At 37.9% G+C, this 14,845-nt stretch overlaps 1 protein-coding gene across 5 annotated transcripts in view; it reads right to left on the reverse strand.

Moving 5' to 3' along the window:
- The window catches only part of HACE1 (HECT domain and ankyrin repeat containing E3 ubiquitin protein ligase 1), a 122,357-nt gene that overhangs the window by 43,522 nt on the left and 63,990 nt on the right, over positions 1–14,845 (reverse strand). For 4 of the 5 annotated variants that reach the window (XR_015251439.1, XM_025926119.2, XM_025926118.2 and 1 more), the window contains 3 exons: positions 14,510–14,844; positions 13,958–14,026; positions 13,631–13,718 (listed from right to left, as the gene is read on the reverse strand). Coding sequence is in view for 4 of the 5 variants with exons in the window: in XM_025926119.2 (XP_025781904.1) it covers positions 13,631–13,718; positions 13,958–14,026; positions 14,510–14,844 (492 nt within the window). In the remaining variant the exon portion in view is untranslated. The remainder of the gene's footprint in view (positions 1–13,630; positions 13,719–13,957; positions 14,027–14,509; position 14,845) is intronic. The other variant, XM_086707506.1, reaches the window with a different exon arrangement.

Here is a 14,845-nt window from a genome sequence, read left to right on the forward strand (position 1 = left end):
GATCTCTGATAGAAATGGGGGTGACTGCAGAAAGACCTAATTATGTTTCAGTAATACGCCTTTCCAGATATCAGATTTAAGTGCTTTTAATTGTCCTTGAGGTTTTGTTTTTTACCTGTAAATTGAAATGGATCATAAATTCTTCTAGTTTCTTCCAGTATTTGGCTACAACTCTCCAAACTAACATGTCCAGTTTTTCTCCCACCCTTGTGAATCACTGAGAACTAAAATTGCCTTTCTCCAAAACAACGAGAGCTAGAATGGAATAACTGGATATACACTTCAGAGAAATCATCACAATCTCATATACAATCTTCGTGTCTGTTGCTGTGTGGGCAACAAAGAGTTTGCCTGGACACCTGATGTCATCATCACAAAAATTCAAACTGCAAAGCTGTTTGACCCTAACATCTAGGAATCCTGCCCTCCAGATTCAGATTCGGTTTACAATTTGCTTCAACCATTAGCCTTTATTTTTCCTTTACTCCATAGAAATGCCTCTTATTAAATACCTGATTTCTTGCAAGTATAGGCCTAACTTTGGGAATCCACTTGCAAGACCACCTCCTGAAATGAGATACAACTATTTAACTGATCTATTTTCATAGCTGGACCTTTAAATTTGGGACAATGGCTACAGACTGGATATCAGACTACTGCCTGTATAATTATTAAGTTCTGCTATTACAATGTGCTATTTAGATGTGTAGTGGGTTTTACACATGCCCTATAAAAGACTTATATCTGCTACCCAGGCAGTTAAGGCCCTCACCATTGACTCTGATGCCTCAGAGTGGACTACAAATACTGACACTTGTTTGGGGTGTTTGCCTTTTCATAATGCAAGGGCCTGACTTAAACTTTGATTGCTGTGGCAGCCACTTCAAAGATGGACTATCTGAAGGGGGAGATTGGGGGTAGGGGGGTGGGGGTATGGGACACAGCCACAAAACTAGATACAGAGCCAGGCCATCTCCTCACACTGAGATTCCTTTGTTTTAGAAATCTTGGTTAATTTTAATAATTAGCCATTTGGGCCACTTGTTTTTTCTCTTCCTGTGCTTTAAATTCCTTCTCTAATGTTTTAAATTCACCAGTAAAAAATGAGCCTTCAAAACCCCCCACATCAACCCCAATAAAAGCAGAACCCCAGGCTCAGGCGTGCTTATGCTCTTTCTCTCTCTACGAGTGACCTCACCGCGTGGCCTCAGGTATGCTGAGTAATTTTCAAGTCCTGTAAGTAATAAACCTTCATTTTCAAAGTCTCCTGATGGCTACTGTTGAAGGGTTCAGAACCACAAAGGCTGGTCCAGCCACAACACTGGTTATTGGTAAGCTGAGAGTTAACACACAACCGAATATAGAAGGCAACTAAAAAGGAACTGTTACCTTTTTTCTTCCCTTCCTCCACCCGAAAAACTGAAAAATAAGATCTCTTGAACAGTAAAGAAATCTCTACCTTTTATTCATTTGCCAGATAAGCATAATTTTTATGATTAATCAGGCAGTATTGCATACCTACTAAGTGCCAACACTGCAGGGAACATATGAGCTTTAAAATCTCAATTTCATTGTTAAAAATGATTTAATACAGTTAAAAGAGGTAAGACTAGCATAAAACAAACAATACACATATAATATCAAGTTCTAAACCATTAAGTGAAGAATACAGTGCACTAAGAATTTACAGACAGCAAAGATGAGGAGAGTACAAAGCTTTCATGAGGTCACAGTTTGGACTGGAATATAAAGCTGGGTAAGATTTACTCAAGCACGGAGAAAAGAGAGCACACCAGGCTAAGGGAGGCAAGGAGAAAGGCACAGAAGGAGAAACTGTGTCTTTCTGGAAGATGAAGTGAAGGTAGCTGGCATAACCAGAGTTCTATTCCTGCACATTATGAAGGAAATAAGTTTGTGCAAGTACATCGATGACATAATTACGGATCCTGAGAATCAAGTGAAGGATACAGGGGCTACTGTGAGTATTTGGTCAGAGGAATAACATGGTAAATGTGGTTATTAAAATGTGAGTTGCACCAGAATAAAAGGAGACCGTCTAGGCAACAGTTAAAATATTAAGTACTGGGTGATAATGTGTGGGTCATGGGATGAAAGAGGAACAAAAAGGAAATGAGACATGACTTCTTTGAATAAAGATGAAAAGTAAGAGAAAATCTCTAGAGATAGAACTTAATGATAGAAACAGCTTAGAGGGGGAAAACCCTCCTCTCACAATCTACCTCTAAACTCCTAGGAAGCAGAGGTGAAGAGATAATGAATGAGGTTTTATATATTCTGAATTTCAGGTTATTTGGGATGTAACTACTAAGAGCTTGGAAATAAATACTGGAAAGTACCACAGCTAAAGCACTAGAAAGAAAGTCATGAACAAAGCTGAAGATGGACACAAGGTAAGGTCTATCGTTCAAGAGATTAAAGATATAGGGAACAAACACCTATAATGGAGTTTATGATTACAGGTCAGGACAGAGAATCTGCTTGGCCAAATGATACACAAAGCTAGAAAAGTCAAAGGAGGACCAGGGTGGTGTAATACCACAAAGCCAAGAGTTTCAAGAAATAAATATAATCAATACACAAGACCACAAAGAGGTTATCTTACAGGAAATTTACAGGACACCAGTAAATTTTTCATCTGAGCTAAACTAAGAATTAGTTTATCTTTAGGCCTATCTTTGGGGGGGGGGGGGGTGGAGATCAAACTCACGAACGGCGAGATCATGACCTGAGCTGAAATCAAGAGTTGGATACTTAACTGACTGAGCCACCCAGGTGCCCCAAATTCTGCTTTTTAATGTCTGCTCTTTCAGTAAGAAAGAGCAGATTCTTTTTAAAAGTTAAATGTATAAAGGCGTCTGGCTGGCTCAGTCAGATCATGTGATTCTTGATCTGAGAGTCATGAGTTCAAGCCCCATGTTGGGTGTAGAGATTACTTAAATAAATAAACTTAAAAAAAAATAAGTTGTTAAGTTGAGTTAAGATGACAGAATAGTTGGGGCGCCTGGGTGGCTCAGTCGGTTGAGCGTCCGACTTCGGCTCAGGTCATGATCTCACGGTCTGTGAGTTCAAGCCCCGCGTCAGGCTCTGTGCTGACCGCTCAGAGCCTGGAGCCTGTTTCAGATTCTGTGTCTCCCTCTCTCTCTGCCCCTCCCCTGTTCACACTCTGTCTCTCTCTGTCTCAAAAATAAATAAACGTTAAAAAAATTAAAAAAAAAAAAAAGATGACAGAATAGTAGGAGGACCTTATGCTTGCCTCGTTCCTCGAACACAGCTAGATAAATATCAAATCATTCTGAATATGAAGGAAACAGATCTGAGGACTGAGAGAACAAACTGCACAACTAGAGGGAAAAAAGAGGTCACATCATGGAAGGTAGGAGGTGTGGAGACGTGATTTGGGGGAGAAAACAATCCCTAATGCTGCAGAGAGGAAGGAGCCCTGATCAGGGAGACAGGAGAGAAATAGAGAGAGAGAAAGACAGCACCCTCTCTCTTGTGCAGGGCACTGCAAAGAAAAGATACTTGCCCCAAACCACTGAGAGGGAAAACAAGAGGAACTGATAGTCGCAAGTTTTTACAAGCAGCAGAGTTCAAAGTCTGAAGTTTTAGAAGTCCCCACTATCACTGGATGGAGCCTGGAGGGTACAAAGGTGCTTCTGTGGAATGTAGGGCAGAGGCCCTCACTGTGGGAGCAGAGTGTGGCCTGAGGATCCCCTGGGTGGCACTGGGAGAGACAGTTCCCCTTGCTGGAGTGGATTTTGAAGAGGAAGCACTGCCTCTCCAGGGACAAATGAGCCAGTGGGCAACACTGAGCTACCCCATTCATTGGCACAGGAGCAGAGACGCCTGCTGTGGGCCACTAACCTGGACGCTGGCTTTTTGTTGCACGTGACCATAAACTCCAAGTCCCTGTGCAACTGCCCTTCTGGGACAAAACAGCACCAGACACAGTGTAGCAAGACCCTGCCCCAGAGGATCAGAGAAAGTCCTTGCTGGGTCCCTAAAATTTGGAGTTTTGAAATCCAGTTGGCACACCTGAGATAGAACACAGGAGCACAGGGCTGCCGGGTGAGCAGACGGTTTGGACACAGACAGAGTGAAGGCAGGGATCTGAGGGAACCTGTGACAAACGAGGAGAGACTGTTTGCTCTTCTGTGAGGGTTTCCTGAACAGCGGCAGGTGCAAACTCTCCCACCGGGGGAGGAGAGAGCCAGGTGACCCTATGTTTACCCCCGTCCATCAAATTCCAGTGAACAGCACAGAGCCCACAGTGGAGGCTTCAGCTGCTTGCACCAAGCTCTGTGCCCCCTACGCTCCGCAGGTGTCTTTTCTTAATGTTTCATTTATCTATTTTGAGAGAGAAAGAGCGTGAGACAGAGCTCACACGTTGGGAAGGGACACAGAGAGAATCTCAAACAGGCTCCCTGCTGCCAGCACAGCGTCAGATGTGGGGCTCAATCCCACAAACTGTGAGACCATGACCTAAGCCAAAATCAAGAGTCAACACTCAACTGACTGAGCCACCCAGGCGCCCTGCAGGTGCTTTTTTACTAAAGCAAGTGTGCCTGAGAGTCAGATCAGCAGTGGGACCCTCCCCCAGAAGACCAGCAAAAACCTCCCACACCCACCAAGTCTAATGACCATAGAGTCCTGCAAAGCTTCAGCTCTAGGGGAAACAGGATCTAGCCCCTTTTATAATACAGATCAAAACATATCTAGATAAAACTCACCGTATAGTGGACAAGGTCCAAATACTCCCCCACTGCAGACAAGGAGAAATTCTGCAAAAGACTGACCTCAAGGAAAGAGGAGCCAAAACACAACAGCAGAGTGCACACAGCATATACCAGAAATACTTCCTGAAGCATCAGACCCTGGACAGTATGTGATCTCTTTTTAATATAGCCATTACTCTCAGGAGCAGGAAACATAACAGGTTTCCCTAATATACAGAATACCTAGACAAAAAGCCAAGAGGAAGGAATTCATCCCAAAAGAACAAAAAAGGTCATGGCCAGGGAGCTAATCAAAAATGATGTAAGTAATATGCCGGAACCAGATTTTAAAACAACAATCATAAGGATACTAGCTGGGCTTAAGAAAAGCAAAGAAGAAACCAAAGAGATCCTTACCACAGAGTTAAAAAAAAAACCTAAAAACTAGTTAGGCTGAAATTTAAAAATGCTGTAACTGAGATGCAAAACTAACAGACTATAATGACCACAAGAATGGAAGAAGTATAGGAACACATGATATAGAAGATAAAATTGTAGAAAATACTGAAGCTGAAAAGAAGAGGAAGAGAAAAATATTGGATCACGAATATAAACTTAGGGTACACAGCAACTCCATAAAGCATAATAACATTCACATCATAGGACTCTCAGAAGAAGAGAGGGGAAAAGGAGCAGAGTTTCATTTAGGTAATTATAGCTGAAAGCTTCCCTCAACTGGGGAAGGAAATAGATACCCAAATCCAGGAGGCACAGAGAACACCCATTAAAATCAACAAAAGCAGGCCAACACCAAGATATATCCTAGTAAAATTTGCAAAACACAGAGATAAGGAAAGAATTCTGAAAGCAGCAAGGGAAAGGAAATCCCTAACCAACAAGGAAAGACAAAGTTAGCAACAGATCTCTCCACATAAACTTGACAGGTTAGAAGGGAGTGGCATGATATATTCAATGTGCTGATTGGGAAACATGCAGCCAAGAATACTTTATCCATCAAGGCTGCCATTTAGAATAGAAGGAGACTTAAAGAACTTTCCAGACAAGCAAACTAAAGGAGTTCATGACCACTAAACAAGCCCTACAAGAATATTAAAGGGGACCCTTTGACTAGGAAAGACCAAAAGCAACAAAGACTAGAAAGTAACAGAGAAAAATCTCCAGAACCACTGACTTTATAGGTAAAACAATGGCACTAAATTTGTATCTATCAGTAATAACGCTGAATATAAAGAGAATAAATGCTCCAATCAAAAGACACAGGATATCAGAATGGATTAAAAAATAAAACAAACAAATAAACAAACAAACAAAAAAACAAGACCTATCTACATGTTGCCTACAAAAGACTCATTTTAGATCTAAAGACACCTGCAGATTTAAAGTGAGGGAATGGAGAACCATTTACCATGCTAATAGATGTCAAAAGAAAGCCACAGTAGCCATACTATATCAGACCAACTACATTTTAAACTAAGGACTGTAACAGGAGATGAAGAAGGACACTGTGTCATAATTCAGGGGTCTAACCAATAAGAACATCTACCAATTCTAAGTATTTATGCCTCCAACTTGAGAAAACCCAAATACACAAATCAATAACAAACATAAAGAAACTCATGATAACAATACAATAATAGAAGGGGACTTTAATACCCCACTTACAACAATAAACAGATCATACAAACAGAAAATCAACAAGGAAACAATGGCTTTGAATGACACACTGGACTAGATGGATTTAACATATATATTCAGAACATTTCATCCTAAAGCAACAAAATACACATTCTTTTTGAGTGCACATGGAAAATTCTCCAGAACAGACCACATACTGAGTAACAAATCAAGCTTCAACAAGTACAAAAAGATCGAGATCATACCATGCATATTTTCAGACCACAACACTAGGAAACTTGAAGTCAATCACAAGAAAAAACTTGGAAAGACCATAATACATAAATACATGGACGTTAAGTTAAAGAACATCCTACTAAAGAATGAAAGCGTCAACCAGGAAATTAAAGATAAAGATTTAAAAATATGTGCAAGCAAATGAAAATGAAAACACAACACTCCAAAACCTTTGGAATGCAGCAAAAGTGGTATAAGAGGGAAGTATATAGCAATACAGGTCTACCTCAAGAAGTAAGTAAAAGTCTCAAATACACAACCTAACCTTAGAAAAGGACCAGCAAATAAAGACTAAAGCCAGCAGAAAAAGGAAAATAATAAAGATTAGAGCAGAAATAACTGATACAAAAATAACAACAACAACAACAAAACACAGAACAGATGGATTAAACTACGAGCTGGTTCTTTGAAAGAATTAATAAAATTAATAATGCCCTAGACAGACTTATAAAAAAGAAAAGAGAAAGGACTCAAATAGATAAATCACAAATGAAAGAGGAGAGATCAAAATCAACACCACGGAAATACAAACAATTGTAAGAGAATATTATGAAAAATTATATGCCAACCAATTGGGCAATCTGGAAGAAATAGATAATTTCCTAGAAACATATGAGCTACCAAACTGAAACAGGGAGAAATAGAAAATTTGAACAGACCCATAATCAGCAAAGAAATTGAATCCATAATCAAAAATCTCCCAACAAACAAAAGTGCAGGGCCAGATGGCTTCCCAGGGGAATTCTACCAAAAATTTAAGGAGTTAATACATATTCTTCCCAAACTGTTCCAAAAAAATAGAAATGGAAAGAAAACCTTCATTCCAAACTCATTCTACAAGCCCAGGATTACCTTGATTCCAAAACCAAAGACCCCACTAAAAAGGAGAATTACAGGCCAATATCCCTGATGAACATGGATGCAAAAATTCTCAACATACTAGCAAATTGAATTCAACAGTACATTAAAAGAATTATTCACCATGGTCAAGTGGGATTTATTTATGGACCCACAACTATATGGTTAACTCATCACTGACAAAGCAGGAAAGAATATCCGATGGAAAAACAACCATCTCTTGAACAAGTGGTGTTGCGAAAACTGGACAGCAACAAGCAGAAGAAGGAACCTGGACCACTTTCTTACACTATATACAAAAATAAATTCAAAATGGAAGAAAGACCTAAATGTAAGACAGGAAACAATCAAAATCCTAGAAGAGAACACAGGCAGCGACCTCTTTGACCTCAGCTGAAGCAACTTTGTACCAGACACATCACTGGAGGCAAGGGAAACAAAAGTAAAAATGAACTATTTGGACTTCGTGAAGATAAAAAGCCTCTGCACAGCAAAGAAAACAATCAGCAAAAGTGAAAGGCAACTGATGGAATGGGAGAATATATTTGCAAATGACATATCTGATAAAGGGTTGGTATCCAAAATCTATAAAGAGCTTATCAAACTCGACACCCAAAAACCAAATAATCCAGTTAAGAAACGGGCAGAAAAGGGGTGCGTGTGTGGCTCAGTCAGTTAAGTATCCGACTCTTAAACTCACGGTCCTGAGTTCAAGCCTCACTTTGGGCTCTGTGCTAGGTGTGAAGCCTACAAAAAAAAAAAAAAAAAAAAAAAGGAATGGGCAGAAGCCACAAATAGACATTTTTCCAAAGACAACTGATGGCTGACAGACACATGAGAAGACGCTCAACATCAGTCATCATCAGACAAATACAAATCAAAACTACAATGAGATACCCCCTCACACCAGTCAGAAAGGCTAAAATTAACAATACAGTAAACAGGTGATGGTGAGGATGCAGAGAAAGTAGAACCCTCTTACACTGCTGGTGGGAATGCAAACCGGTGCAGCCACTTTGGAAAACAGTATGGAGGTTCCTCAAAATGCTAAAATTAGAGCTACACTATGAATTAGCAATTGCACTAGTAGGTATTTACCCAAAGGATACAAAAATACTGATTTGAAGGGACACATGCACCTGATATTTACAGCAGCACTATCAACAATAGCCAAATTATGGAAAGAGGCCAAATGTCCATCGACAGATGAATGGATAAAGAAGATGTGGTATATATACACAATGGAATATTACTTGATGATCAAAAAGAATGAAATCTTACCATTTGCAACGACATGGATGGAGTTAGAGGGTATTATGTTAAGTGAAACAAGTCCATCAGAGAAAGACAAATACCACATGATTTCACTCATCTGTGCATTTAAGAAACAAAACAGATAAACATAGGGGAAAGGGGAAAAAAAAGAGGGAAGCTAACCATAAGAGACTCTTAATTATAGAGAACAAACTGAGATTGACAGAGGGTAGATGAGCAGGGATTGAGCTAGATGGGTGATGGGTAATAAGAAATGCACTTGAGATGAGCACTGGGTGTTATATGTAAGGATGAATCACTAAATTCTACTCCTGAAACCAATATTACACTATATGTTAACTAACTGAAATTTAAATAAAAACTTGAAACAAAAAATGAAATAACAGAAAAAGATATATGTATTAAAAATAATAAAGTTAAATGTATAATCTTGTTCATACTTCTAATAGTCTTTCCACTCTGAATAAAGCATTGCTGTTGTTATAAAACTTCTGGGCATATAAATTTTAATAAAGTAGAATATAAAGTGCTTTCAGTTTTAATGCTGATTATTTCTAAAACTCTGATAAGAAAAAAAAAAACATTACACAGAAGTAATGTATTTATGTAGGGGCTTTGAAGTTTGATACACATGGTTTGGAATACTGGCTCTGTCACTACTAAGTTTATGACCTTAGGGAAATTAGTAAACCTCTCAGAACTTGCTTTCCCACCTGTAAAATAGGGAAAATATTTCAAGGGCTAACTATGAGGATTAAATGAAATAATGCAAATAGAGATCCTAAGAATCATAACTATAATCATTAATTAGCTAACAATTATTAAAGCACCTATGGATGTGAACAGGTACTGTTTTAAGTACTTCACATGCACTTTCACATGTAATTCTCACAACACTAAGAGAAAAAGGGACTCTTATCATCCCCATTTCACAGAAGAGAAAAGTGAAGCAATAAAAGGTTAGTTAAGTAACTTGGGGAAATACTCAAGATTCAGAATGCTCAATAAATACATATTGTTCTTATTATCATTTGGAATAATGTTAAAATTATTTAACATGACAGAAAATGTATTCCCCTATTGTAAGATATTATCTATAAAATATGAGCCAAGAAATAAAAGCAAATGGCATTTTTTAAAGTAATTCAAATGGAACATTAAAACGTACAAAATGTTATCTTCAAAAGTTAATAAGATACCTGGAAGATCAAAACACATTTATATACAACTACAAAGCCAAAGGGCACGTTTTTGTATATAAACTTTCTGAGTACCTGCACTTCCATAAAATAATTCACAAGACTGATTACAGGCTCCTCTTAATAGCATTTGTACAGCCATACAAAACGTCTCTTCCTTTAGCCACCAATAGAATAAGAATTCAACCACTTACCCCAGGTAATTGCTTTTTTTTTTTTTTTTTTTTTACCCTTTTTGTTTTCTGTGAACTGCCTCCAAGTTACAGAAAATTTCTAAGTACAGTAGAGTACAAGTATTTTTTTTCCCTTATATGAGAGTAAGCTGCCACCATGAAATCCAGTCACCCTTAAATACTTCAGTGTTGTAATTCCTACAAACAAGAGAATCCTCCTACATAACCAGGTAACAACCATCAAAATCAAGAAATTAACGCTGGTACATTACTATAGCTAATCCTTAGACCCCATTTCAAGTTTTACCAATTTCCTAATAATATCCTTTATAGCGTCATGACTGATGAATTGCATTTAGCTGTCATGTCTCTTTCACTCCAGTACAGTTCTTCAGTGTGTTCGTAATTTTCATGACCTTGATTGATAGTTTTAAAAACTGCAGGTCATGGGGTGCCTGGGTGGCTCAGTCAGTTGGGCATCCGACTTTGGCTCAGGTCATGATCTCACAGTCCTTGAGTTCGAGCCCCACATCGGGCTCCGTGCTAACAGCTCAGAGTCTGAAGCCTGCTTCAGATTCTGTGTGTCCCTCTCTCTCTGCTCCTCCCCTGCTCATGCTCTGTTTCTCCTGTCTCAAAAATAAATAAAAACATTAAAAAAAATTTATAAAAACTGCAGGTCAGTTATTTTGGAGAATGTCCCTCCTCTAGAGTTAGTCTGACGTTCTCAAGATTAAATTCAGGGTGTACATCTTTGGCAGGAATATAAAAGTGATGCCAGTCTCAGTGCATCCTATTAGCTGGCACACTGATATGTCTGTTTTGATCACTGCCAAGTTTTTCCACTGTAGTTTTTAATCTCTGTAATTTTTAACTATTCTTTCAGTAGATACTTTGAGACTGTAAACACACTCCCTGCTTCATCAAACCTTCCATTTATTCATTAATTTTTTCAATATAGACTTATGGGTTCCAATTTTATTTGGAATATTTTGCCATGATTATTTATTCAGATGTTCACATCATTTAGCTTTGGCCAGTGGAGTCCATTCAAGTTGGTTCTGTGTCATTCTGACATAATCCTATCACTCTATGAAAAACTTTCTTGCATTATAAGAGGTTCCAGGCTCATCTTGTACATTCCCTGACTCAGCCGTGAAATAAGCCATTTCTCCAAAGAGCACTGGTTAATTGAGAACGGTGTTCAGAAGCCAAGAACTGGGTGCCAGGTTTGCTATATCTATCAATCTACACTGAAAACTGTAAGTTCATACTGATACGTCCAATTCTAATCCAACAGCGTATGGTTCATTCTTTTCTCCATTTTGTAACTCCTCTCTCCAACACTGAGAAACCAGGCTCCCATATGAAGTATACTTACTTATTTGATGAACTGGCCCACCCTCTGTATAACCAATCTCCTGTCACGGACATGCATACTTTACTACACCGATGCCCTCTACCCTACCCGGGCTCTGTCAGTCTACTCTGAGCAACTGTCACCGCCCTCCATGCTGGACATCCTCCATATGCTCTTCCAACTCACATACTCCATGCTGAGCCCCTCTTCTACACAGACAATCTCCTTACCACACCCATGCTCCAAAACCACACATTAGGCCATTATGCATGTGAACACCTTCCTCACTCTGGCCAGGCAACAAAACTTCCTCTATAGGTAAAAACAGTGGACCTCTTAATGCAGATGCTTTTGACTAAATTGTTCAGGAAGGGAAGAGGAAAATAAATGCAGAGATAATAAAAGATAATAAAAGCAGAGATAATATTAAGAATAGCAAACTATCTCTTTCAAAAACTAAAAGCTTCTTACACCTATAATTTCATTTGCCCTAGAATGGAGTCACATAGTTTAGATTAAGAAAATGAATTTAAAAACCAGACAGACCCTTAAATCCTGGTTCTCCCACTTGGTAGCTGAATGACTTAAACAAGTTATATAATCTCTTCAGTTCAAGAGTACCCATCTCGCATGATTGCTATGAAAATAACCCAAGTAAAGCAAATATATGGTAACTGACCTAAAGTCAGCATTCAAGAAATGTTATTATTACTATCTTCTCTTTCACATTATCATTTTTAACACATGTCAAAAGGATACTTATATACAGGTGTATAATTTTATAAGAATTAGTTCTTAGCTTTAATTTCTGAAAGGGTCAGTGTCCCTAAAAAGATTTTAAAACACCTATAATATCTACCTTATGATTACTAACCAAACCACAGCTTCCAGTCTGTCCTACACTTCTGACAAATTATTTTTTAAAATTTTGCCAGGATCGTATCATTCTCCTGAATGAAAAGTTATCAGGGGCTGCTGACAGCCTAGAAAACAAAGAAGATCCTTCAATCTGGCAATCAAGGCTTAACACAGCGTGAACCCAACCTACGTTTCCAGAATTACACCTCACTCCTCACCTACACAACATTTCTGCTTCAACCATTGTAATTTTATACACTTCTTCATCTACAAGCCCTGGACCATATCTTGGCTAGAATGTTCATCTACCCAATTCACTCCAAGCAAAATTTTGCAATGTTTTTCAAGGTCCAGCATAAAATCCACCTCCTCTTTTTAAAAGTTTCCTTGACTATAGCAGGCAGAAGCAAAGTCTTCCTCCCTTAAAGTCCTAAGCAGTCAGATAATGATGTAATTACTCTTTTATAGGTACATTTATTATCTTACCTGCTAGACTGAATTAAGATCTTTGTGGAGAAAGGACATATGCTTTCTATCTCCAAATAACTGCCATTTATTGAACATACATACCAGTTATTATTTAAAATTTATTCTTCACAATAGTTTTTGAGGTTGGTGTCATTATCTCTATTTTATAGATGAAGAAACCAAGGCTCAAGGATGTTGGAAATGTGCCCAAAATTACATAGCTAGTAAGTAGCAAAAAAAACTTTTCCCTAGCATGTTTCACGAAACATGAGATATGTGGAATGAACCCTGGTGGGGGAAAGGATCTCAGGTCAAATAAATTTGGAGGATTAAGAAAGTTAAATCACTATTTTTACCAAATGGTTTCTCAAAGCCTTTTAACAAGCTGCTGATACGCTTTACAAATCTCCAACAGGGCATATTGTATTTTCCAAACATATTTAGGGATAAAATCCTTTCCTCAAGGACCATCAGCCTTATAGGACTAATGCTCCATAAAACTCATTTCAGGAAATGTGGCAATGTGTTCTGTTGTCTTTGCACAAGCTTTTGCACACACTGGACACTCAGTACACATTCTTGAAGATAAAAAAATGCCCCTCATACTAATGTAACATATTAATGTAATTCCACATACTGAAGTAAAGAATAAGGTAATTTCACTCCTTCTAGCAAGAGGTCTCAAGTATAATAATTATTTCACTAAAAAGTATTCAAATTAAAAAACTAATTTTCATTAGACAGATTAAAAACAAGATTAAGAGAAATCTCTACCTGTGCTTTTATGATATGCATGAATCTTGACATCAACTCAGGACATTCAAGGAGGAAGTGAAAGTGGTCAAATATAATTTTGGGATTTCTAAAAGAAAAATATATTTTGTTTAAATGGACAGGAAGGATGAATAAGTGAAATACAAATTCAGATATACAGATACTGAAACAAAAGAAAAATATTAATCTACACCTACTATATTTTTACTTATCATTGAGCATTTTTTGAATTGTAACAGAAAAAAACATTATTTCTGTTGAGATAAACACTGTAAGCAAAGAAAGAAAAGCCTACAAGAGCGATCTATGAATCCAAGAAAGCCTTACCTATTAACAAAGCATTTTAAAACTTCATCATGTTTGCAGACAAATTCAATGAAACGGGGTGAAGTCATTCTGTGGGGGATAAAAAAATCAGAACGTATGGACGGAAATTGGTGATAAAGCAAATCTGGTAACTATGTATACAATTGGACTGGCTCCTAGCAGAAGAAAAAAAAAGATCTGTGTTTGGAAAACTAGGCATGCCTAGTCAATTTATAAGATGAAAAAATATATAGAACTTTTCATTAATAGAGGATATGAACAGTGACTTTTTAAAAACCTTGAAATTTAAACATCTCTGCTCTATACACTTTGAATACAAAATTAAGTAATCCTGCACAAAGTGACATTCACCATTCTACATGTTAATCATTTATATAATGCTTAAAACTCAAATATTTTAAACCAATTCTAGATTAGTACAATGAGTGTCCTAAAAGAGATCAAAACAGAACCTAAAATCAACATATTATTGTCTGTTACTGAAATTACCAAAAAAATCATAGCTTTTCTTCATCTATCAGAAAAGGAAATAATAAGCAGAAACCTTCTTACCCTGGGGGCATCTGACAAGAACAGCACATGTAAAAGGCTTGAATGACAGCACTTAGCCGGTTAGCTGTCATAGAAATAACATCCTGACAGTCTGCACTGGCTTCCTGTTTCCCTCCAAGAGCATCTGGTTTAGATTCCCCTGTGCCAGTGGATAGATTTTCATAGCTCCCAGGTCCTGGAGGTTCAAATGGAGGAATGGAAGTGCCATCTTGATCTTGGCCTTTTTGTTTCAGCAAAATAGAAGTGATATCCGTTGAATCCTTCTTGTTTTTCATCAATTCTGTAGCTATTAAAACTAGCCATTCATCTAATGAGTGCCAAAGCAATTCAAGAGGC

This window comes from Puma concolor, chromosome B2 (assembly GCF_028749965.1).
Source record: "Puma concolor isolate L17-30 chromosome B2, mPumCon1.1.hap2, whole genome shotgun sequence".
NCBI classification, from domain to species: domain Eukaryota; kingdom Metazoa; phylum Chordata; class Mammalia; order Carnivora; family Felidae; genus Puma; species Puma concolor.